The sequence below is a fragment of the Atractosteus spatula genome, chromosome 1 (genome assembly GCF_055471065.1).
Source record: "Atractosteus spatula isolate fAtrSpa1 chromosome 1, fAtrSpa1.hap1, whole genome shotgun sequence".
NCBI lineage: Eukaryota > Metazoa > Chordata > Actinopteri > Semionotiformes > Lepisosteidae > Atractosteus > Atractosteus spatula.
The window spans coordinates 38,770,489-38,798,064 of NC_142706.1; the positions used below are offsets into that span (position 1 = coordinate 38,770,489).

General features: G+C 36.1%; 1 protein-coding gene across 2 annotated transcripts; it reads left to right on the plus strand.

Annotated features, from left to right (window-relative positions):
- Positions 1-245: 245 nt before the first annotated feature.
- cpz (carboxypeptidase Z) lies at positions 246-27,576 on the plus strand. 2 transcript variants are annotated; one of them, XM_088923076.1, is made up of 11 exons: positions 246-463; positions 2,178-2,207; positions 4,138-4,512; positions 11,865-12,080; positions 12,928-13,157; positions 15,396-15,557; positions 21,467-21,625; positions 21,900-22,035; positions 23,170-23,309; positions 23,716-23,815; positions 25,458-27,576. In XM_088923076.1, the coding sequence occupies exons 1-11, from the start codon at positions 349-351 to the stop codon at positions 25,805-25,807; spliced, it is 2,013 nt and encodes a 670-aa protein (XP_088779202.1). In that variant the 5' UTR covers positions 246-348; the 3' UTR covers positions 25,808-27,576. The 2 variants fall into 2 exon arrangements, with proteins under 2 accessions (XP_088779202.1, XP_088779289.1); XM_088923163.1 differs by having other exon boundaries at positions 252-463; positions 12,928-13,124.

The window sequence follows — 27,576 nt, forward strand, 5'->3', positions numbered from 1 at the left end:
GTGGAGGTTTGGTTCCTGTTTTTCTTTCTTTGTTGTGTCTGGACTGTCAAAAGCTGTCCCGTACACGGCTCCTGGTATAATATTCAAAAAAAAAACTATTTCAGAAAGAAAAGAAAAACATGGAATTAAATGCCCATGTATTTTTAACTTTTAACCATTGTTTAAAATGCATGTTAACACTACATTTCACTCCTCTTCCGTCTAGCACGTCTTGGTGTAATATGATCGGCGACCGTAATACTTGTAGTAAAGAGACATTTTTTTGAAAGAGAAGTCTGTGAACTGAAAAAAAAAAGTTTCTGCAGTAATTAAAAGCGTAGAGTGCATCCATGTGAGTGCCACATCACAATGCATATGGGATACAAACGGATCAAAATGAACTCAATTGTTTTTGCTCTTAATTTACTGGCTTCAGTTGTTTGGAGTGCCCCACCTCGTTGCGAACCTGGAGACGCAATTCTTGGTAAAGTATATGTGCTTCAAAACTTAACCAGGCGCTGGTTTATTTTATTTGTAGGACTCACGTTAAAACGAGAAAGAAGACAGGGTTGTGGGACGCGAAAAACAGATGTTACTCTCATTGTCAGAGCATGGTGCTGTAACACTTTCTAGATTTATTAATAACACGTCGTATATGCCCATGGGTGATAGACGGAATTAATTAATTCTATATGCAGGATTAGTAGTTTAATGTCTTTACAGAATCCAAATGACAAGAATACATTTAGCTTCTTATTAGAATATCAGTATCGTCGTGAGTTTTAATTACTATATTTTTTCGGCGAAAAAACGCCCTTAACAAAGATTATAGAATGATTAAAAATAACTCTAGGAGATGTGATCATCTACATTTTAAAATGTCACGTACAATTAATTGTATTAACACTAAATTAATATGTAATCAGTTTCTTTTGTTATCTGTCCAGTATATACGATTATTCAGATATACCGATAGGCCCGAATAAATTGGTTGATGAAAGGTATAGTGTAGATGCTGTGGAATCACTGAATTATTAAATTGAATTGATCAGATCTCGTCGATTATAAGGAGTTAAGTAAGTGAAACCGGTGTGTGCATTAAGCAAATTTAAAATTCAGCTCATCATAGTGTGTATAATTGTGTGAGATAAACGTAATAAAAGAACCAAGGTTGCGTTTCCTTTACCAGTGTAATTGTTTAAAACAACCATTTTAATTGCATCAATTAATAAATAGGTCTAACGTGGAATAAAATGCTGTTGTAGAAGGATGTGATCCCGTCCAGTTCCATTGAGCTAGTTCTTTATATGGACCGTGTTGATTATGCATTTATTACAACACTTATGTTGATGTAATCATGTTCCACAGAAGTGCGATTGTGATGCACAAAGTAACGGGTACAGTCCATCCCTGGTATAGAAGTATGAAGCAAAAACCGCAGAACTTCAGCGGGAAGAAACGCACCGAGTCAAGCCACAGGAAGGAATCCAAAGAATTCCTATATTAGCTGAACAAATTAGAAATCTTATAAGGACTGTCGGTATCATTAAGTTTTCTGTCTCCATGTACTGTATTCGATCAAAATGCAATGAGGAATATATTTTTAAATATAGGTTAAAGTTGTGATCCCTCCCACACACACATACTGTACACCTTCATCGACTCCAACTTTATTTTTTCCTTTTGATTTTACATGCGTATTTTCAGACATTACACAAAATTAATTGAAAAGGCGTTTTGTAACAAAGACAATTTTCTGTAAGTATGACCTAATGAACTATCCAGCTTCAAAAGGAGATTGATTTCACAAAGTCAATCTCGCCCAGATACAGTTAATTTAAGCACTGTAGATTGAAAAACAACGGTGTGCCTGTCCTTCACGATAAATAAGGAGACTGAATTCTAAATACCCCTGAAATATTTAAGCATTGTATTCATACTACAGGCTACATTGCATTGAAAATGTTTGCATTTTACTATATTTACACTTTTGCAGTATTGCAGATGAAAACATGTTATTGGTAATTTATTTAGGTATATAATATTATTGCATTCGAATATTTCTCTAACAGAAAACACCAACAGTGCAAGAAAGATTTTCATAAACAGGTCTGCTTCACAAAAAGCTCTTCTGCCACCTAGTGTTTAAACACCAAGGTAATCTGTAATCATAATATTCATTATTTTATGTTTTTTAGGACGGTGCCGAATTCCAGTTGAAGAAAAACGTACGTTTTGTTTTTGGCAAGTACTGTACTTATAGTTGGAAGTCATGTGTTAATCAATTTGAATAATGTATTCTACGAATCCCTTTAAAAGTCAAAATATAAAATACCTATAACATTAGAACAATTGTTTCTTTTATATTTTAATTTCAAATGTAAGGGACCGGAAAAAAAGGAATTTCTGAAGAATTGGAGTAGGTCCAAAATTCAAATTGAAGCGGTACAAATTAAGCACAAAATTTGATTGTTAGATAAATCCTTACCTAAAAAACTGTTCTTATATTTAGATGGCTTTTAAACAAAAGTCTATGACTATTCATATGCATACAGCAAACTATTCATTGAGAATGTGCAAATTAGCTGTTGAGCCTTTAGATAGAAAATATTGTGCTTTTCAGTCATCAGACAATCTGGTAATAACATGGCAGGTTTGTGTGCATTCATTTTAACATTTAATTGGCAATATTTTAATATTTTTACATACACTTTTCAACTTTTGATAGTATAGCTGTGTTTAGATTTTTTGTAATGTGAGATATTTTTGCTTTCCATGTTGTGTTCCAAAAAAGATAATTTATAATACTCCTTACATAGTGTCAAGAGTAGCCTGAATGCTAAATTAATGCTACTGTAGCCTGAATATACAGTAAGTGTGCTGAAGAATCATGATTTTATTTATAACTTTTTGCCACATAGATTTTTGTCCATAGTATATGGTAGTGCTATAAGATGATCTCATATTCTTTCATTAAACTCTTCAATTAAATGCTAAAAAAGCCTGAGACAAAGGTAATGGAAATAATAACAAAGGTAAAATACCAATTACAGAAACAAAAGGCAAGTAACCAAAGAAACTCACTACCTTAAATACTCTATGGTAATGATTTGTGCAGCTAATTATCTGCAACTTTAAGAAGTTATTCTGTAGCTGTTTCAGATATCATTCATCCTCAAAATCTCTAAGGGAATTGGTTTGCAGTTTTTATTTCTGGGCGGATATAAGCCAAAACATTATACATTGTACGTGTACTATAGCTCAGAGGCAAAGGAAGACTGAAAAAACATCTGGGTACGTGACTCTTTGAGAGACTTAGGGTAATTGCAAGATGCAGCATGCCTTGCTATCTATAAATAACTTCAGACAACACAATGGGGGTCTTAATGGGCTTTATCTCTGAGCCATTGGGGTTTCCCTGACAAGACACATACCTTTTAATGTGTTTTTAATGTAGAGCTATGATTCACAATCTTTAAGAAACAAACCATATATCATAATTACAGTACCTAATTAGAATATAGTATTTGGTGAAGGGCTTTAAATATGCTGTATATTGTGGAAAGAGTTACAACATAAAATGAAAAGTGGGGGCGTAGGGTGACAGGTTTAGCATTATAGTACTCTCCTGGATGTTAAGCAGAAAAAGCATTCCACCAGTCTTCAAGAGATTTGGCTGGTGCCCTCTGACATTTTTGTCTGTGCTTTGTCAAGGCAGGCATGTTGCCATCAAATAACTCTGATTGAAACCTGATACATTGCTCATGGTATAGGCCACGATTTTAAAACACCTACTCCTGCAGACATTATCAAGCTAAGATAGGGAGAGGGATAAAAAAAGAAAATGAGCAGTTAGAGCCCAGTTTAGAATACTTTTTTGAAGACATTGACTCATATTTCAACATCTGATCACATAATCTCACAGAATAATGATGAGGTCATTCATGAATACAAAAACCAGATTAATATTCTGTCTTTAATTATTATTACATCTTTTTGTGACAGTTAGTCTACGAATTAGATCTGCTGTTGCAAAAAGAAACATGTTATGTGAATCTGGGTGATCAAACAACAAATACAAACTTATTTCTTACTAACTTTGTCTTTCTTCGACTTTTTTATCCTTTTTATCATTGTTTTTGCCTCCTGTGTGTCCAGCACAATGTACTAACATTGTATTGGGCTACTGTGATGATATGCCTTACTCCAAAACCCTATTCCCCAATCTGCTGGACAATAAAAACAGAGAGGAGTTAGAGATGGGGACGGAATACCTTCTTCTCAGTGTCATTCACACTTTGCTTAATGGCGAGTGCACGCCTGATATAAGGATGCTGGGCTGCTCCATCATTGCTCCCCGGTGTGAAAATGGCAAGATCATGAAGCCTTGCCGGAGTACCTGTGAATCAGTGAGGAAAAACTGCATACATGCATTCGAAGGCATCAAAATGGCCTGGCCCTATTTTCTGGATTGTGATCGGTTCTTTGTTGGAGAAGAGGAAGGATGCTATGACCCTTTGGAAAATCTGAGAGGTAAGAGTTAAAAATGTTTCGCAAACTGCATTATCTGGAAAAGTGATTTGTTTTAATGTTTTCTGACACATATTGTGTTGGCTAGTGGCAAGTGTTTTTTTTTTATACAAACCTAAGTACAATTCATAACGTTTTTATCACTGATGTTTGTAAAAGACAAAATTAATTTGACAATTAAAACAGCAAACATTAAAAGGTTAATTTTCTTAAATATTGTTCCTGAGAGGCATTAAAATGCAACAGATGATTTTGTTTCTAATAGTTCTCCAAATGTTTTTGCAAATTATCAGTAAAAAATAATTTTGTTCACTTTATTTTTGAACAACCAATTATCAAAAAGTGAAACACTCCATACAATGCGAGTATAATGTTCATATGCTACTGCTACTGTGACTGTGGGTACAAAATCCAGTGAAACATACCTGTAGACTGATTAAGGATGAACCAAAATACTATAAGTTCCTCAAGGTAGAATGGTAGTGGTCATTGGGAAAATGAGGGTAGGGTTGACAATATCTAGGATCAACCGATACTTTGGTGTTCTCCTGTCAAATGTGCCACGTCTGTAGTTGTCATACATTTAGATGAGTACAACTCATGACCAAGAACAGCTACATTGTTATCAGGGGCATCTCCAGGGTGGATATAGTCATGCATCCTGAACTGCTGCAGAGATGCCTGGACAAACTGTGGCCTGATCAGGCTTCATACAGTAAAATGATGTCTCTTGGATTAAAGGCAATAGAGCCTCCAATACACATTTCTGTGCAGCACTAGAAAGACAATATTTTTGACAACAAGTAGTATCTTCCCTTGTGCAAAGTAAGGTAAACGATAGTGTAAGTTACAGTACTTAATGCCCTCACAAAATTATGTTTGAAGACACAAGGCCACATGTTGTATATCTCTGTGGGAGTTTCCGACAGAGCACACCATGCACGTGATAAACTGGTCACTCTGTTCACCTAATGGGAATCCAGAACAGTACTTCTGGGGAGCATTGGATCTGTCTGTGGATGTTGATGCCATATTTGGTTCAATTTCTTTGAAAGAACAGGCCGCAACTATTTAACTTTCTTCTGAGTTGATAATGGGTGGTGTAACACGATGGAGACCTGAAGACCTGAAGAGATTTGTTCTGCATCTGTAGCCAGCTCTAGTCTAACATCCTCCGTTAGACACTCAAGGCCAGCCTAAGGATCTCCTTTAAGATAATAGAATGTCTTCAGAAAGAAACTGTAAGAAGCCCCGAGTTGATTAGTGCTCCTATTGTTTTACTAATTAAGAGTACAGTTTCTGAATAGGGGGTGCTCTTGGGTTCTCAGGTCTCTGCTAGACCGCTGGGTGTTCCTTGGGCTTGAATCCACGGCTTTGGGTCTGGATTTCTTCCTGATCTTCAGTCTGAGGGTTACAATGGGGAAGTTCCGAAGTGCTTCGGATAATGAAATAGCCATTCCTGGGGTTTGTCTGTATCAGAATGGATTTCCACCTTTAGCCTTGTAAAGTCTGAGGCAGTGGTGCTGTGGAGGTCATAATAAGCTTTTTGCATCTCTCTGTACAAGAAGGGGGCTATAATGCTTGCCCACAGGGAGGTGTCCCAGTTAAGATGTTCAGCGGTTCGCTCAGTTGCCCTCGGGTAAGCTTCCATGTCATCCTGAGGAATCATCTTCCGCAGGACATGGGTTAGTTGAAACTGGAGTTGAGTGGAGCTCTCTTGCTCCAGCCCCGTAAGAATCATGCGATCCACCATCTGATAGCACAGTTCCTGGGTAACCTGGACTTGTTCCTGCAGACATCTGGTTTGTGAGACTGCCAACACCTGGATGACAGAGGGCTGTGCCTGCAGGGTATCTTGAGCTCTCTGTTGTGATGAATTGGCCTCTAATTGTATGGCCACAGATTGAGAGAGAGAGGTTCTCTTAAGGTTATCAAATCCTATCTGCCATAGTGATAACTTTTTAGACAGAGCCCCACATTGGGCACCACATGTACAGTAACATGATCAAGGTTCTGTCCTGAATAGAACTGTTCTGTGTTGGTAGCCAGCTCTAGTCTTTACCTCCTCCGTTAGAGACAGAAGGCCAGCCTAGGAATTAGATAATAGAATGTCCTTGGAAAGAAACTATAAGAAGCCTTTTACTAGAGACAATAACTCTTTTTCTGAAAGGGAAATAATGTGACTGAGTTCTGGCTCTGAGGCGAAGTTCTGCAAGCTGCGCGACTAGAGGATTTTCAGGGGAAAAAGAGGTCCGCTGTGCCACAGTGGGAATATTAATGTGTCATAAATGTGCCATCATTACAGTATGTGCAGTCCTTTTTATTTCTGTCAGAAACATTTTGCACCTCGCATTTTGGTTGAGTTCAGTAAAATTTGCATTTAATCTTAATATTTTTTTCATTGCATGGGAACATTATGTAAAACCTCCCATAAGTTCCATGATACATTTTTGGAGTTCACATATTTTGGGTTTATGTTTCTTCAACGGATGAACAACCCTGAGTACACTGCAGTACGACCAGCATTCATTCTATGCCCATTTTCACTTTGTTCCTGTGTACATGGTTTTATCTGTGTATCAAATGCTGAAAATTGAGATAGCCTGTACAGAAGTCATATTTTATTTTGTGCTTAATTACTGAACCATACAGTTTATGGTAATGCAATTTACATAACATTATTTAAAAATTTGCTAAAAGATAATTCTCTATCCAATTTTCATTATTGTCTGTATATTTTTTAAACGTATTGAATTTGATGTTTTAATTAAGAAACAATATTTTCAAACTTAATTGAATTGTTTATGAAAATTCCATTTAATAATCACCTATAATAGGAATGCCTGATTAGTTTTCAATGCTTACTGGAACAGCTTCACCTAATTAGTTTATGTTCAGTTTCTGTGTAACTCTGCAACACTCTTAAGTTAATTGACAAAACACCACCTGGAAATCAATTTAAAATCTGTTCAGTGAAAACCTATGAAAGGAACACTTGAATTTAAAACACACACCTGGGACACAAATGTTTACAAACTAATGCCTGATTCTTGTAAAACCAGGCAGCTTTAAAAATAATTTTTTTTATTACAGGTTCAGTTAATTAACACAAGACACACGACACTCAGACCTTAAATTTATTTTCTAGATTACAAAAATCTGTTTGTTTTTTAATCTGTTTCCTAGTAGATATAATAGGGTATGAAATATTCATTATATGGACTAAGAAATGAATGCCAAACATATTTTAAAGAAGCATAGTGAAGATGCTAGTCAAGTTTGGGGATTAACAAACACCATAGAAGCTCCAAAAGAAATTTAAAACTCTCAGATCACATTTGAGATTGTGCTAACACCTTCCAGATGACATCTAATGAAGTCAGGTGCAGAATGCCATGCAGATAGCGAAAACATCAGCTACAATATAAAATAGGACACACTTGAAAGGACTATTTATGAGAAAACCTGACTGTTAGGACTCTTTGTGTAGACACTATTTTCATTTTATAGACACTGCTGGAAGTCAATAAAAAGGCAAGCAGAATATAAGGATATGTGGTTATACAGTAAGCCTATAGTGCAAATGGAGTGAAACTAAAATTGTCAAGTAAAACCTTATTTAGAATATTGTATATAGTTTTGATCACCAAAATACAAAAATATTGCTGCTCTGGAAGAAATCCAGAGAAAAGCAAACAGATACTGTACATTTCCATCTTTATTTACAGAAAAAAAGAATGAGGAAAGTAGTGTTTGACAGACACTTTCCATTGGAAAGCGTACCTCCTTATTCTCCTGTCAACATAGACAGGATCGACAATTTAATGCACAATGCGGGTCTTAAATGGTTAATCTACAGATTATCCTCCTAGTTTGATTTTGAAACTTTCACCTTAAAATCTTGTAAGTGAGTAACATGCTATCATCATACTTTAAACACAGCAGTATGTTACTGTTACGTCCCCAATATGGCTCAGTCTAGGGGCGAATAGAGACTAACATGAGCCAGGGATTAAACAAAGGGAAATACACAAAAAAAAACACTACAATTTCCTACAACCCAATACCCTCTAAATCTGTCTTCTGAGAAAGGGGGTGGCAAAGCCCAACAGATATCGCGTTTACCAAAAACTACAAACCAACATTAGTCTAACAAAAATTTGCCGTAGTTTATTCCACACCTCTCTTCTACCTCTGTCTCTGGACGTCTCGTACCGGCATTTTAAAACCGGACCGCTCTCTTCAACCAATCCACAGAGAGAGCCAATTTAAGGACACACCCACCTCCAAAGATGGACCCCCGCATGGGAGGGGAGTAAAAAAAAACTGAACATAACAGTTACAGAACAGTACATGGAATTATACATAGAAATTTTCACGGATGTCAGAAGGGACGAACCGTGGAATGGCAGGAGAGCAAAAAAGACCCTATGCGTAGCAGCTGGACGGGGGGTTAGCTCGGGCTCAGCTGTTCAGGAAATGCCGTATAGAAACCTATGCCCTCAGGTAGAGGATGTGGGGCGACCTGGTGCTAGGTAGGCTTCAGGACATCCGAACCTCAATGCTGAGCGAGGAGCAGAGCAGAAGCAGGAAGTAAATAGGCTACACAACAAGACACACCAGAAAAACATGAATAATCACAGGGAACTAGGAACAGGAGAGAAGTAGAACACCCTCTAGGTGTACTGGGTGTGACAGTACCCCCCTTTTAAAGGCGGCTCCTGACGCCCAAAAAAGAGCTGCACAGCACTGGGGAGAGGAAAAACCTAATTTAACTGAAAGGAAACCTCCGGGAGTCCACGGCTGAGAGATACCCCCTCCTCTGGGGTAAAAAACCTTTACTGAGTAGAGGAAGGGGGGGCCGGACTGGGCTCCGGAGGAGCAAGACAAAAAAAAAAACAGACCGAACAAGCAAAAAGTCATGAACAACGAAAATAAACCCTGATGGAACAGGGGAACAAATAACACATAAGGGCATGGAAGCCCAGACCAGAGGGCATGGGAGCCCGGAGCCAGGGAGACCAGGGGGCGTGGGAGCCCGGGACAGAGACAAAACACGCAACAAATATAAACCCTGACGGAACAGGGGAACAAACAACACGTAAAAGAAATAACCCACAACAGAGAGGGAGGGCAGGGGGCATGGAAGCCCAGAACCAGAAGTAAAGAAAAAAAACAAAAGCCAGGAAACAAACAAACAAAAAAATGCTCACGGGGTCTAGAGTAGGCTCAGCATTCTGTCACGGATGTCGGAAGGGACGAACCGTGGAATGGCAGGAGAGCAAAAAAGACCCTATGCGTAGCGGCTGGACGGGGGTTAGCTCAGCTGTTCAGGAAATGCCGTTTAGAAACCTATACCCTCAGGTAGAGGACGTGGGGCGACCTGGTGCTAGGCGGGTTTCAGGACATCCGAACGTCAATGCTGAGCCAGTAGCAGAGCAGAAGCAGGAAGTAAATAGGCTACACAACAAGACACACCAGAAAAACATGAATAATTACAGCGAACTAGGTACAGGAGAGAAGTAGAGCGCCCTCTAGGTGTACTGGGCGTGACAGAAACATCATTAAAATCTGACATCATTCACTGATTTGATTCTTTTTTAAGAATTCAGAATCAGAGGAACCATGGAATTCCTCCCCCTCCCACTTCACATATACAGAGTATTATGGATTTTGAATCCCTAATTGTTATTTTACTCATATAACAGTACAGGACTCGTACTGGCGTGGGAGAGGTGAAGACCGTGATTTCCTCCAAACCCTACACTGCTCTTTTTCAGTCCTGTAAGCCTCAAGCTGAAGACAGTACAGTTTGCATTAACTAAAGCAGTAACACAGCTCTCATTGACAGCAGCACCAAAACCACCACAGGTGCCCAGCAAACCCAGCAAGCAAGCCACAAGGAGCCGATGTTGTTCAGAAAACTAGGAACATCTAGCTGACTGCTATCCCAGGCCTGGTGGCACTCAGCCTATGGTACTATGCTACCTTGGGAATCTTAGTTATTGTTGGTACAATGGCCTGTGGTACAATAGCTCCTGGAGACCTTAGTCACAGTTGGTACAATGGCTCCTGGGGACCTTATGCACAGCTGGTTAACGCCTAAACCCAGATTATAGTAGGGGTGTGTGGGCTGCAGGGTCAGGGAGACCCCTGTTTCTTTTCTTACATTCCCTCTGCAATTGCAATTCTAAAAATCACTTGGAAATTTAACACAGTGATCCTCATAATAATGCTGCCTGAAAAAGTTTTGCAATCACAGCTTTGAAAAAATGATGGCCACAGTAAATACTGTGTGTGATGGTATAATTTAATGGTGAGAACATTAGAAACAAAATGGAAATAAATACAACAACAATAATAATAATTATAATAAGACTACTAATAATATTAAAGTATTCATATTAATAATTTACACAGGTTTTTGATATAAAGGTGTTTTTCCATAGGTAAAGTATTATCTGTTTCCCATAAATGTGGTTCATCTGTTTGGAGTAAAACTTTTATTACACTATAATATCCTTTGCCAGATTGAGCTTATAGCAATTAAAAATAAGTAAGAAAGGAAAAGTGCTTGCCAGCTATTCTCAGAGTAATTCATTGTTTCCATGACTGAAATGATATTCAGTATAAATTAAATTCTTTACTTAAACAGCCTTAGGCACTGGGGGAGTTTAAATTAATAGATTTTCCTTAATGCACACATGCTGATGAAAAAATACAATTATAGTGTAAGTCTGAAATCATGTAATATTCTCTGCAGTAAAAAAGATAGAAGGATAGTAAATTGTTGTGGAACATTATGATGCAGATGTTATAAAAGAGCTTTGAGTTAAGAAATCACTTAAAAGATGGAAAGTGTGTTTTCTGAAGTCAGCTACAGTATATATACTGTATATACTGTACAGAATATGTCAGTTAGCCTTTCAGAATACAACTTTACTAAACATAGCAAAAATGACAAGCCACTCTTTCTAGTAAAAAGGGAGACAAAAAGCTGAACTAGTAGAAGTCATAATCTTACACAAATTGTTTAGGCATTTTTGATTCTTTAGCATATTACCCGGCATTTTCAACTTGATGTAGACTGGTCCCATTGGTACTGTATATGAGCTATTTTGACTTTACTGATACGTGAGTCTTGCAGTGGCATTTCAAAATCCATGGTGTGCGATGTGTTTTCACATTTATTTAATTCTATAACAAAGATATACAGATTTATTCCCCATTATGTGTGGATTAAATATAAAAGTTTAATAACCTTACTGTGAAAGAATTATTTAATTATGTATAAAACTGTTGGTAATCAGTGTTCCGTTAGATTACAAAACTTGTGTATGTTGCATGTTTTTCAGAAAAACAAGAAGTTGCCCTTGCTAGCATTTCTCCTGAAGAGCCTTCAACTATCATTCAGTTTACCTACCATTCTCACTTACAAATGGAGAATGTGTTAAAAAAGACAGCAGCAAGATGTTCTGACATTTCAAGAACATACAGTATTGGTCGAAGTTTTGAAGGGAAGGACCTTCTTGTAATTGAGTTTTCAGATAACCCAGGGCAGCATGAGTTGTGTAAGTAAATTATTTTGTGATTTTGTGAAAAATGAAAAGACCTGTGCACACTAACGCAAGAACTGAATTGAGTCAACATGAAGGCCAATGCTGATGAGATTCAAATTTTAAAAAATGTTTGTGAAAGGTAATATAGTATTTATATTTTGATACACGTGGCATACAGTATACTGTATGTGACTGATAATCTCACAACAGAGTCAAGTGTCAAAAAGGGATGAATGAAATCCAAATGTTCAATCCACTCAGATTAATTTATTAGGCACGGATATACAAGCAAGCAGCAGGAAACATGGATGCCCACACTCTGTAAATTAACTTGGAAGTACATTTGTGCCAGACAGAATATTGATTTAGTATGAAATGCAGCACTTGTGAGCTGCTAATTTAATGAGCAGATGAATGATGTGATCAATATCAGGCATCATGAATAAGAGTTCAAGTTCCAGTGGAAGGTCATGAGCTTCCCTTCCTCAGATTAGATTTTGTACCAAATATATATCCCATGTTCTGTCTTATCACCATATAAAGACTTACTGTATATCAGTACAATACAATAAAAATATTCTGTTGTTTTAACACATACTGTACAGTATGGTGAGTTTTTCAATGATTTAAGTACAAGAGCATTCAGTTCGGAAAGGTCTCTGGCCTATAAGCCTAAATGATCTGGATTTTGATATAATCGTAGTGGTAGGTATTTTGTCTGAAAATCTGAGGTCACGTTGTTTGAATTGTAAGAATTACAGATGAGTCTTGACTCATTAAAAATGAAGGACTAATAATTATTTTGCAGGTTGTATCTTTAACTTTTACCCCGGTGTTTTAATCTCTTGTTTCTTCACAGTGGAGCCCGAAGTGAAATACATTGCCAACATGCATGGAAATGAAGTGCTCGGAAGGCAGCTCTTGATCTACCTAGCCCAGTATTTGTGCTCAGAGTACCAGCTGGGAAATGAGAGAATCCAGACTCTAATCAATAACACCAGAATTCATCTCTTCCCCTCAATGAATCCTGATGGATATGAGTTAGCTGCTGCAGAGGTAGAGGATACCAATGAGCAGGAACAAGATGAAGTAAATATCAGTTCTCAAGATACACTACGGATCCTCTCTGACGCTCTGCTGCTTCAGCAAGGTCCCCCACTACCAGACTGTGTAACCAAATCAAGAACAAGAGAAAAACAGATGCAACATAGCAGTTAGCACCGGATTCCTAAACGATTTTTTCAAAAGCCACCAGTGCTATTAGAATGTTAGAATAATTCTCTTTTTAGAAATAAAAAATAGAATAATGCTTCAGTGATGCTTCAGCTGGCAGTGGGAGTGGCCATGAGACTCACAAAATACATCGATTCAACTAACTTGTTGATTTCCTAAACCTTTCTTACCTTTAATCACTAATTTTTAACATAGTCAACTAATAAAAGTGCAACAGTAGTTTAACATCACTGCAAAATAGAGAAGTATTTTCTGTTTTAATACAAATGGCCACCACGGACAAAAAGAAAATCAAATATCAAATAACAAAGAAATTTAATAGATTTCTAAATAATTTATAAGTTTTAAATGTATCTTCCAGGTATACATAAACATGTTTTTTTTGTCATTTTAACTCAATACTATAAATAATAAGATACCAAATATAAACATCTTTAGGTTTATAATGTTTGATTTATTATTCATATATATCATGGTAGAACAATGTTTTATCTATTAATCACAAAGCCTGTGAATTTCTATTGCAATGTAAATCAACATTTTGAACAGAACATGAATAGTTAAATATCCCACAAAACTAAAAGATACCATCTTTTTAATTTCTTTAGTCTTAAGCCTCCAAAGTCATTACAAAGAAAAACATTTTGATTTAATTTTTTCTTCACATTAACCTAACAAACACAACATTACTTCTGATTAAATGATTTGTCATGTTCTAGGTTATAAATAATACAATATAGAATAAAATAATGGAGAAGACCTTAGATTAAAGGGGAAAAGAAATGTTTAAGACAAAATATTTAACACGTCAAACACACAAGTACAGTTACAAGACTATTGTATGTGCAGGGTTTTTAAAAGGAAAAGCAGAATAAGAAATGCACTGACAAACTGATGGAAAATGGTTGAAGAACAATTAACAATGAAACGCAGAGAGAGATGTATCTTGAAAGGAAAAAGGAATTTTGTTCCTCCAATTTTTTTGAGATGATGTTGATTGATTTAAAATTCTACATTTACAATGATCATTTTACATTTTTCTTCAATTGGAGATTGGAAAGAACTCTGAGCCGTGTTGGTCTAATTACCTTAAATATGTACAGTGAAGGGTTACTTTAGAATGCCTTTTAAAAGGAATTGTCCTGTTTGTAAACAATGAAATGTAAACCTTTTTATTTCCCTTAAGGGAAAAAAAATTACATGGAAAGCAGAAACTGAGAGTTAAGGAAGTCTCCAGCTAAAATACTTAAAAGGGCAGTGTTTTCAATGCTGGGCCTAGAGAGTACCAATCCAATAAGTAAAATAGGACACTCTAAATTACCATTCTTATTATATTTTTATTTGTTCTCGATTAGGACCACTTGGAAGTTATTGATCAATTTATTCAATCCAAAGAGCTCTGGCCATTAATCAGGTTCATGGATAATCAGGTTTGTGTTCCCAGTGAACTCTGAATTACTGAATTTAACATATTACCAGTCTAATTGATTGTGATAAAAAAAATAAAAAAATATTCCTCAGTTTTAGATGTTGATGATTTAATCTTTACCTATAATACCTTTTAGATTAGCGCTCTCCAGGATCAGGGTTGGAGACCCTTGATTTATAACTTTAATGATGAAACCTCAATAATTTTTAATTAAGATGAAAGTGTGAGAGTCTTCCTTGATTTTCAGTATTTAATAAAATATTTTTTATAAATGGCTGTTTGGTTTATTCAAAGGCACGAAGATATCATTTCCCTGTACATTTTTTAAGATTCAGGTTCCCTGCTGTGCCTGAGCATCACAAATCCCGGGATGCTGGCCTCTTCTGAGCACAGAGGGTTTTCTCTCTGTTACTATCCTCTGACAAGTCAATACAAAATCCCATTAAACAATGAGCAATAAATCTTTTAATCTAATTGAATACTTCCAAACTAACAGTAAAATTCGAAGGGCTGGTTTCACAGATACTGATTGGTTACTAGTCTTTGAATAGTGTACCTAAATGAACATTTAGGTGGTTCAAGATTAGTGCTAATCAGGCTGTGTGAAACCAGCCCTAAATATTACAAAAATATTGTTTTTCATTATCATCATGTGAAATATTTAGGGCCACAGGTATAATGGCTGGACCAGTGGAAGAGCAAATGCACAGAACATCGATCTCAATAGAAATTTCCCCGACCTGACATCCATTGTTTACAGCCGGAGGAGAAACAAGGGATACCGAACGGATCACGTACCAATTCCAGATTCTTACTGGTTTAGTAAGGTATGGAGCTTTTTTTGCATTTAAGTTAAATTTGAGAGAACATGTTCTGCATCCTACCGTACATTCATCCATTTGCAAGAAATTACATTGTTTAATATGTGTGTGATTGTTTATATTGTTACAAATGGGGCTTTACGAAAATCAGGAATTGACCAGCGGCTTAGTCAATAACAAAATATTCATAATGCCCTACTTGTAAGTGATTTTTCTGGAATATACCCGCACTGTTGGTATAATAATAAGGCACGCGAATTCTTTATTCACTTTTTGTTGAAAAGAGTAACAATCCAGGCACACTTGGTTAAACAAATATTTACTAATGATGACAAGACAAACACTTTACTACACAAAACAAAACATAAGACACACAAGTTACTCTATGGACAGTATTTACAAACAAGGCATTTCAGAGGCCTAACATCCTAATAACCCGGAAAACCCCCAGACGTCTACTAAGTATGAAAACCTTAATGCCTACAGAGGCCAAATAAGACTTAAGCTACCCTTCTAAATGAATGCAATTCAACCTGCAGTTAAATCTCTCTCTCTGTGCTCTGGATGCCACAGAATAAATGGGAGCCTGTTTACCTTTTCTATTCTATCCCTGACCTTCCTTTTCTCCTCGTCCTCTCCCCTTGTTGCCTCTCCTCTATCTTCTTCTTCATCTCCCTGTGTTCTTAATGTTCTTAATGTGTTTTTAATGTTCTTAATGTGATCTAATATTGTATGTTTCTGTACTACTCTTTGACAATCATGTACCCATGACTTCATGACAGACGTTATACCAAGGTACACCTTACAATTGCTTTTGCTCAAGGGACCCCCCCACATCTCAGCAAACATCTTCTCTGCTTTGAAGCTAGAAGTGTTTACTCTGCCAGGTGTGACAAACTTTATCTGAATGTCCTAGTCACCTCAAGCTGTAACAATGTTAATGTTATCATTATACATTTGGTTTGTTCTGTTCTTTAAATAAGATTGATCGTATTTAAATCAGTGAAGCAGATGCAGTGCTTAGAAAAACTCTACACCCCTTTTCAAATGATCTGTTGCCTTATAACCTGTACTTAAAATACATTGAAATAGTTTTATTTTTATTCATCTATACATCCTACCTCATTACTTCCAAGTGAAACAACATTTCTGGAAACTTTACTTAAATTTATTAATGAATTGAAAATAATTAAGAAAAAATAATTAAAAACGGAAATAGCTTGGTTGGACATGTTTCTATGCCCTAGGGTGGATTAACAAACAGGCTGGCATAGGCTGTAGCCTAGGAGCCCAGACTGATCAGGGGCCCCTGACTGGCCAGAATTATTGTTACTGTAATGACTACGCCTCTGCGCATGACTTGGAAGTGTCCTGTGATTGTTGGTGCTGTTCTTGAAATAATGCGCTCACCCAGGGTGGACACTTGTCTCTGCTGTGCGGCTCTTGTTGTTGTTGTTGTTGTTGCATATGGTTGGTCTCAAAGCAAGCGTGCACATGATTTCTGTTGTTAGCTCGCAGATTGGCTGTGAATCTGATTTACTGGTTGCATTGCTGTATTTACATTACAGGCTATAGTAGTGCATGTGTGTGGGCTCCCTGTGTACGTGTGTGTTCCCTGCGTGTGCCGCGTCATATTCTGTTTGAATCAGCAGTAGCAGGCTCTTACTCCGAAAGCATCACTGAATCATTATAGTATTTTCTCGTGTAGTCTAGAGGCCTCTGATCACCTTGATCTACCACTTGTAATAGCAATCCTAAATTATCTCAGGTCTAACCAATCTCCATCAAAATCACAAACCCAAGTTAAGTGTCCTCCAAATGTGGTCATTCACATAATTTCAGGATAAATTCAACAGCTCTACTATGATCTCTCTGCTGGGTAGTGTGTTTTAAAACAAAGACCCAACAATGAGCAATAAGAAACTTTCAAAAGAACTTCAGCGTAAAGCTTGGGAAAAGCAGAGATCAGGGGATAGGTATAAAATAATACAAAGACCTTGAATGTCCTTTGGAACATGGTCAAGATGATTATTAAGAAGTGGGAGGTATATGACACCATCAAGATCATACTGCTGAGATAACATTATTATTACATTATTATTATTAAGGATGTCCCTCGAAACTGGATGACAGAGCAAGAAGGAGACTGATCAGAGAGGTTACAAAGAGGCCAATGGCAACTTAGAAATAGCTACTGTATATGCTTTTAAGGTCGGTAGAATGTACAACTGACAACATTATCCCAAGCAGTCCACAAATCTGGCCTGTGTGGAAGGATGACAAGAAGGAAGCCAATACGCAAGTAAACCCACCTTTAATTCTTTAATTTCTGTTTACATTCTGTAGAGATGTACTGTAGAAAAATGTTTTGTTCAAGCTTAGTAGAAACCCATCCCAACAGACTACCATCTGTAACTGCTACCAGACAAGCTTCCACCAAGTATCAAATCAGGGCTGGAAACTTATCCAGTTATGATATTTCAGTTATATATTTTTCAGTTGTATATAATAAATTTAATGCATGAAACTCTGTGGCACTGACACAACAAATGTGAAGAAGTTCAATGAGACTTTTTATAGGTACTATACTGAATCGTGGAATATTAATTTAAACAATTTAAATCCTGGAAAGGTAAACTTACTGTAGTTAATTCTGGCCATAGATTAATTTGAAAGTTTTGACTTTATTAAATAAAAAAACATAGTGATTTCACACAAAATGTATTTGTATTAATAATTTATCATCACCTTCTCTAGACTCTTCTTCTGTTTTATGCACTGAGATGGAGTAGAATATGTTGAAGGTTGTCTGGATTTTGGCGAAGACTTCTACTTCTACTGTTAAAGTCCAATTACAGCCATGATAATATAACTGATAGGCCTGGCCAAACCAGTTTACCACCAAAATATGAACAAAATTGTAACTACTGCAAGTGGACCAAATTAATGTACCACTGCTGGTAGAAAAGGTCAGAGTGCTCTGTATAAATATTAGCCTTTGCGATACTGGGGAGACTAGCTTTAGGCACTATTCAGGACACTTGGGGAAAGATCTTTAGTAGTTAAGCAAGGTTTTTTTTATTATATCCATTCCCTGAGTGAAGCCCTGATGCTGGATGAGGGATAAGTAACATACTGTAGTGTGATGGAATTCCTGAGAGGAAGAAAAATAGGGAAACTCCTAGGCCACTCCACCTGAAGACAGGGTCTTTCAAAATACATCTTTCACATCTTTAGTTACTATGGCTTTTAGCATATACAAATTTATGATATTATGCTTATGTTTGCACTTGTAGAGACTTTGAAATCTAAAAATATCTTATACCGTATACTGTATGTTTGTTTTCTGAGTTAATGTGGGCAAGTCTGGCAAGATCAGATCGTTCCTTAGTACAGTATGTGTTTTCAAATGAAGAAAAATATCATTTATTTGAACAATCTTGGACAGGGGATGATGTATTATAATTATTGTAACACAAACGGATTGCCTGGAGAGATGGCCTACATTGAACCTGAGACCACAACTGGCTTGTTTTCTCCCACTGTGAGGAAATCTGTCCTACTGTACAGTATGTGCCCACATGGTCTACTGCTTCAGTTTTCCCAGATGCAATATTATAATATAATATAATTATAATATAATATAATTAGTCAAAACACACTATTGCAGATTGATACAGAGTGTCCTAAGACATATAAAAGATGGATTGATAATAATATGTTGTTATTTTTATTTATAATAAATTCCATTGCAACAGTGTTGGTTGTTATCATAATGTGATAATGTGTAATACTGTACTGAATGTATAGTAACTATTGCAGTCCTGCAGGTTGAAGCCTGGAACGAAGACAAAGATTTTGTTTCAATATTGTTAATATAATATAATATTGCTTTCATTAACATCAGATTTTTGCAGTTGTTATTCAGTACTTCCAAAAACAATATATATTTCCCTAAATGAGAATGACTTTTTCAGCTTTCCAGGCTATTAAATGTAAAAAAACTTGAGGTAATACCAACCAAATACAGAAATGAAGAGCGATTCCTGTTACTGCCATATTGGAGTTTTAGACAGAGATAAACTGTGCTATAGTGTAGTTAAGAAAACAAACGTAGGTTTCAGGAAACTGAAGGGATTGAAAAAGGAGAGAGAAAATGGCAAAGAAAATGAACACATTTACAGAGCTGGCTGGTTTCGGTGAGGTCATTTATGCAACAGCTGATTGCTTGATATCCTGCAACATGAACTCTTTTAAGGGGAGAGTAGCCAAGATTATTTTTTAAGTTATTTTCATCACACATCATTAATATATGCCCTAATTAAATGTGGAATTTGTTCAGTCTAAATTATTTCAATCTGCAATAATTATACAGATTAATAAACCTCAAAATGAGGACTGTAATTAAATTATTAAACTGCAGGAAAGGTTTTTACAGTAGTTAGGGAATTGCATACTGTGTTGCTGTTAGAAACAAAAATCTAAAAGTTGGCATGTGATAAGATACAGCTAGCATGACAGTGGATGCTGAGAGGGTTAAAATCATAGAAGGGTTTATGACTTTGGCAGCCCAATTAAAGGCTATAGCAGATGTGACAAAGAAATACAACAAGAAAGGGCAAAGAAAACACAACAATAAGGAAACTATAAATGTGTAGAGAAATATAAAGGCTGCAGTTTAAAATACAACCACAGTTCATATGGACATGTTGTTGTCAAGGGTGACATTAAGAGTACCTGGTTGGACCCTATGCGGCGCTGAGTCTGTAGTCAGCTAGTGTTTGCTGTCCAAATCCTAAGGGCAAAAGGCAAAAGTCGTAGTTGAGGTAGAAGAGCCAGATCGGGTATCACAAGAGTCAGGTCGAGAGTATCCAAATCCAAAACGAGAGATGAGACGAAGTCAAAGCCGGAAGAAAAACAAGGCCGGGTAGCCAGAAATCAGGTCAAGAGTGGTAAACGCGCACAAGAGAAAGCCAAAGGTAATTCTCAATAGTGAGCGGGGACTGAGTGGAGTGAGAGGGTATAAATAGGGAAGAGCGTGAGGAATGACAACTGTTTAATTCGTGCGAGGGTGTTGGCGGCGAGAGGTGCTCGTAGGAATGCGGTTCGTGACAGTTGTCTTGACTACCCAACTATGAAGTGGAGATGTGGCTAAAGACAGAAGCCAGTATGAAAATAAAATAGAAGCTACAAATAGCTGAGAAAAATGCTTAATGTAATGCGGAAAGATGAGGTGACAAATGTAAAAATTAGAGAAATAACAGACCGAGAAGAGCTGGAGGTAACAATAAGGAAGAAAAGACTACAGTGATTGGGGCACATTTCCAGAATGGATAAAGACAGAAGAGCCAGCCAAGTTATGGAATGGAAACCTGGAGATAAAAGAAAGGGAGGCAAAGGAAAATTTGGATGGAAATAAGAATGACATTAAACAACTTGGCATGACATGAGAAGAGGCAGAATATCTGATTTAAGACAAAGGCAAATTGTGACACTATTGCCCAATGTGCAGTGTTGCACTGGATGAACTGAGCATACCAATCAGAAAAAATAAACTTGGGAGAAAATTACTTTGTTTTGTTCATAATTACAAGTTAGTCAAGGATTGAACATAAAGATCCCCATAAAAGTCTCCACTAATTTGCTACCACAGGCATCTTTGGCATGACTTCTTCAGGATAAGTAAATAAAAGTGTTGTTCTTTCAACTATTTGTTATTGTTTTTAACAAAGACCTCTAAGATAAGTCAATGGTAACAGTATCACATGGAGTACTGCTAATAAAGAACTAAAATCAAAAGCTTTTGAAAAGCTAATCACGATTTAGAAAGTTTGAAATGTGTGATCCTCTTAAGAGACGATATATACAGCTAAAACGGGAAAATGTGTCAGCGTATTTATTTTTGTAAACTGTAGGTAGCTCCGGAGACATATGCTGTGATGAAGTGGGTAAGATCAATTCCCTTCGTGATGTCGGCGAGTTTACATGGAGGAGAATTGGTCGTCTCCTACCCTTATGATTTTTCACGTCACCCGGAAGAAGAAAAAATGTTTTCTCCTACCCCTGACGAGCAGGTAATATGGTAAAGCTCAAAACAGATTGGATATAACAGAATTAAACACACGATCTGAATACAAAACAAACTTGATTCTGCATATTCTTTGAAACTTTTGTGTTAAAACTGTGGTCAGAGGTAATGATATAGTATAAATTATCACAAGTGAAATTAAGCCCTCCTAAGATTCAGTAATCTGAGTAGTTTGATATGGTTTTGCTACTCAAATAGTTGGGTCTGAAAATAATAATGGATTAAGTATATCTCTTTTCATTTTTTCATTTTCTTGAAAGGTGTTCAAACTGCTGTCTCGGATCTATGCAGATGCACACCCCACCATGTCTGATAACTCCACAGACAGATGTGGTGCATCTTTTGCCAGCAAAGGGGGTATTATCAATGGAGCAATGTGGTATAGCTTTTCAGGAGGTAAATGGGCCTGCCAAAACCACAAAACTTTCATTTATAATCATTATTGAAAATTGTTATATGAGGGTGTTTCAATTAAAAAGGTTACAAGATCTCTCATGTTTAAAAAAGAAGGGAGCTTAGAGGACTTGAAGAGGTACAGCACTTTAAACATTATCTGCTCTGACATGTGCCCCTGGCAGTGTGATAGATTTTAATGGTAATGAAACTTGAACTAAGGTGTTCAGTCCGAGTTTATTTCTATGGGCATGACTGAATTAGACTTCCATTATGTAGAGATACACAGACAGTGTGGGGCCATGGTGCTATGACTTTGATAGCAGTGGGGCAGACAGTCAAGGTGAGCAGAGACCTGGACAACCAAGCACTTCATCTGTGGATGAAAATGTTAATTGTACTGCAGATACATGAAATACTGTAATGATATTATTTCAAACATTTCACAGGCTATTGTGCATAACATCATTCATGAAGAAGTGGATTGTTGCAAAATGGGCACTTCCTGGCTACTGACATAACTGACAGGTGTTAATGATTCCAAAAGGCCGGGGTCCTCTTGAATGTGTTTAATATTATACAGAATATACAGTAGTCTGTGGGGTTTCTCATGATGAAACATGGCCATATTGAGTGACAATAGAACAAATATCTGCATCCATGACAAAGAAACATTCTGTTGTTCCCTCCTGCACAGAGGTACAAAACAATCTTGTCACCAGGGATAGTTTTTGGAACTATGTTCCCAGTATCCTTCATGTATCCTTTGAGTATCCTTCGTGGTAACTTCTTCTACTGGGCTGACACTATGAATTCTAAATGATAGTGTGATACATTGAACAAGATACTGGTAGACCAATTTGTCAAATATGTGCCACATGTAGTGCCAGTGATGTATCACGGTCTTTACATTGGTTTGTCCTGTAGCTGTGCACTAACATGGGAGCTCTTGTTGCCTTAAACCCACATGTTTCACTATAATATTTAACATAAGTTATTGCAGCTTCTGAGTTTTATTTAAACTTTTCTATCTTTAACTTTTAAAAAAACCCAATTAACTACTTTTTAGCTGTGTACCTGGTGTATTGTACAATATACTATGCGTGTGTGACATGAATGCATTTTCCTATTAAACAGGAATGTCTGACTTCAACTACCTTCATACCAACTGTTTTGAGATAACAGTGGAACTGGGCTGCGACAAGTTTCCAAGTGAAGATGAACTGTACTTGGGCTGGCAGCAAAACAAAGAATCTCTCTTAAGCTATTTGGAAGCTGTGAGTCTTTTAATCATTTAAAACAATTTCACGACTCAACACAAAATAAGGAGACATTAGTATTTATGTACTATGGAAGAGTATTTTAGAAAAATAAAAGCTACACTGTTATCTGCCCTAAAGATACTGCACACATACAGTATTCAATTCAATTCAGTTTATTTTTATATAGCACCTTTCACAACAAGGTTGCCCCAAGGCAATATTAAGGACAGTCCCCCTAAAAGTGCTGCCTATTTTTGACTGACAACAGTGTCAAAAGTTCTTTGCATAAAATACTGTGGTCTCAAAGCTCACAGTTCATATTGGATTCTAGTAGTTGTAAACACTGTTACTGTATATTCCTTTTTCCTGATTACACCTTCACTTGAATTCAAAACTGAAACTCCTTTCCTTTATGCTTCAGGTACATCGTGGAATAAAGGGGATAGTCAAAGACGAAACAGGTAAAGGAATCAAAGGAGCTCGTATATCAGTCAGAGGAGTACGACATGACATCTTCACCGGTAATTATTTCATAATTATATTGTAAATCTGCTGTTGCAAAGTTTTTTTTCTTTTTTAATCTAGTAACATCTTTCTGAAATAGAGAAAGTCTGATGAAAATTAAGATCTGTGTTTTTTTCAAAAGTTCTGCATCTTTCCATTCTGACCTGCAATGCCTAATCACAGTTTTGGTAGACGTTATCATTAGTGCCTGATGTGAAATGTTAGTCTCTCTCATTCATTTCATAATTGCTTATAATTATAGAGACCAAGGATCAAAAATGCAACCCACCACAAGCACTTGATTGGAAATTTCATTAGCTGACAACCAGCAATGCTCTGTAAATTTTAATTTTATTACTGCTCTACAGTAGGCCATCTTGAGCAAATCAAACAAGATACAGCAAATTATTAAAACATAATACATTCAATTAATAGCCATAAAGATACAGTATAGAAGCTGTTTATTCCATTCTGAAAAGAGAAGAAAAGAAACACGATTTGGCTGTGGAGCCTTCTTCAGGTGTGTGAAGAAGGCTCCACAGCCGAAACATTTTTCTTTTCTCCTCTTTTCAGTATAGAATAAACCTTGTTCCTTTGCAGCTTATGCATGCTGATGCAGCTACTGTACCTACTTGAGCTACTTCAGTATAGAACATGATTAAGAAGAACAAAATACAGCTCTACGTCAGTACATTACCTTAACACTTAACACTTAAATTACCTTAACAGTCCACTGTTATGTTCCCCCCACAGACATTTTCAATAGCAAAGTCACTATAATACCTATTTCACTCTGTCACTTTTAGGAAGTCTGGAAACGGGAGTATTCCTCTTAACTAATCCATGTATCTCAGTAACAATAATCACAATATACTTGCTTTTATACAGAGACACCCTGGTGTGCTTAACTTGGCATGCCCTACGAATAATTTGAACAGAAGCAAGTGTAAACAGTACTTGCATGCTACTGAGAACCATTCAAGTCTTACCAAATTTACCATGATGTGTTTTAGATCAGAATACATATACTGTACATATGGGCTCTTGTGCTTTAACACCACCAGAAATGTTTGTAGTTTTTGTAGTACAGAGAGTTTAATAAGTATTAGAGTTTATGACTTACAATTGATTGATTAGGAAATGATTAGTGGAAGACAGATACAGTACAGAGTGTTTAGCAGCTCAGAATCACTTGGAAAGAATATTCTGGTATTTAGTTTATAAGGCTCTAGTCTCCGTTTTCTGATGGTGATAAGTACTGATTAAAGTTAAGTTGTAACACTGGATGTAAAGGGTTTATGCAATCAATGAAAAATTAGAACTGTCAATTAATATAATATACATGTGTGATTTCTAAAATTCTAAGCACAGTTGTGTTTTAAAATAGTCATGGGATATTAAATAATGAAAAGCATTAAAAGGGTATCTAAGATCTTCACTTTGTATGACGAGAAAAGGCTTCTTGGATGTTTGCGGTGATCTATGTACTGTATAATAAATGCCAATTTGTTTACATTTTCATATAAAAAGACAAATCTTACAAGTGAAAATGCCTTGTCTTATTCCCCTTATGTTTGTTTTAATTTCTCACTGTCCTCAGTATCACATTTCTTCAAGCATGAAATAAATATAAAACTATATTTTTAATCTTTACCTTAGCTGAAGATGGGGACTACTGGAGACTGTTGACTTCTGGGACACATATCATTACTGCTTCTGCACCGGGCTACACAAAAGTCATGAAAAAGATTAACTTACCACCAAGACTGCAGAAAGCTGGACGGGTAGATTTCGTACTAAAACGTGAAATTCTGGAACCAGGTATAAATGATCATTTCCCTGCTCAAGACACCTATGACCGGTTTGACCCCTTTAATCAATTTGAAAGATACACCCAACGTGAAACCGGAGAACCTGGTGAAGAGGAGGTACAGGAAAAACCTTGGTGGTGGTCTTACTTTGCCTTGTCTGGTAACGCAGCACCAACTTGGCTACTGAGGAACTATTAACCTTCTAAAGTATTTGTGTTTATTATCAACCACAGTGCCTTCCAGCTTCTTAATAAACAATTGCAGATATGGAAGCAAATAGTTTTCTTGCCAAAGTTGTAGGCAACTGAGACACTCAAACATTTTACTGTAAAGTACAAGTTAGCTTAGATCTCAAAGGATTTGCCATGCTTTCCTGAATAATTAATTATTGCACTACAGACTTAAGCCCCAGATAGTTTCTTTTGCTTTCTCCATCCCAGAATGAATCTTTCATTCAATCAACAAATAAAATGTCCCAGGTTGCTACCAAATATTTCAGTTATTCAAATTATGGAAAAGGTAAATATAAATTACTGTCTGAGACTGCTGAATAAAAATAAATGCAGTTGTCCTTTATTAAAAAAAATAGTGACAACATGAGCTATGCAGGATGTTGTATTAGGATCTGCAGTTAAGAGAAGTTGGTACTGTATGTCAAATTGTCAAATATTTGTATCTAATAACTTTCACATTTTTTCTTCTTCTGTGATACTGTCTACTTTGGTATTAACTTGTGCAACTGGTTTCTAGCACAAAAAGCTCTTTAAATGGTAGGTTCATCATATGTATATGATGACCTATTGTCCAATACACAAATGCACAACTATTAATAGTAATACAAAATGTGATATTTGATATAAAACACAATAAGTATTTGGCATTTGGCTGAGGAAAAGAGTAGGTAAATTTAATGTAATTGACCATAATGCTGAAAATAAAATACATTCTCAAATACTCATTAACTTCAAATAGACTGACAATAGGAGACTGATACTGAGGGTGTTATCAACAGCAATCTTTAAAAAAAAAACTCAAAATGGCTTAGTTTCTTTACCAATTGTTTTTAGCCCTTCCTGTTTTTAAGTGAAGAAAATACAAATGATAAAAACAGATTGTTTGATATATATCTTATATATACAGTATATATCATGTTGTGTATATTATCTTGTCAATGTTCAGTCTATTTAATGAGACAACATTTATTAAAGTACTGTTAATACCACTGAATAAATATTACATGCACAGCTAGTTCAGTTACAGTGTTACTTTTGCATTAAAGAAACCTTTGTTTCTTTTATGCTTAAATACTTTAAATTTTTTTATTGTTTTTCCCTTTTTTTAAAATCCACCTTTTTAACAAAACATTAATGAAAGTGTAACATTCAATTTTTTGCAAGCTTAAACTATTTATATTATGGAGCTAACATTAAATAAAAATGGCAAATAAACTAAAATAGTTATTTATTCATACTTTTGAATAGGAAAAAAAAACAATACATCATTTTATGTTTGTCCTTTTAGTTAACACAAGCTTAAAATGGCCAGTTTGTATTTTCACTTTTTTTAAATTTCAAGACTTTTCTTGAACTTTTTTTTTCTTTGCACATTCTTATACATTATATTCCTTGTATTCAGTAGTTAAAATGGATAACTGTTGGAGCTTCACACGAAGAATGTTAGAAGAGAAGTAAAATGCTGTAACATTATATCTAGGTGGTGACTTATGTGGGTGATAACATGGTTTTATGTAGAAAACTGAATTTCATAATAATGAAGGTCATAACAATCAGCCTAAAATTTAAAGACTAATACAAAGTTTGTGTGTTTCTTTTTCAATAAAAGCATTTCACTACCATTCAGTACATACAGTAGATCAGCATTTGTAAAAGTCAGTTTTTGTATACTTTTTACTCAAGTGATTAAAATGTTTTGAAGACAATTGCAATAAAAACTACATCCAGACAAAA

Bases quoted from the DNA above. Each gene is read 5' to 3' on its own strand.
- cpz (XM_088923076.1), top strand. From the start codon at position 349: ATGCATATGGGATACAAACGGATCAAAATGAACTCAATTGTTTTTGCT. The intron at 12,081-12,927 runs GTAAGTAAATTA...GTTTCTTCACAG, and splicing joins CCCAGGGCAGCATGAGTTGT to TGGAGCCCGAAGTGAAATAC. The intron at 15,558-21,466 runs GTATGGAGCTTT...TGTAAACTGTAG, and splicing joins ATTCTTACTGGTTTAGTAAG to GTAGCTCCGGAGACATATGC.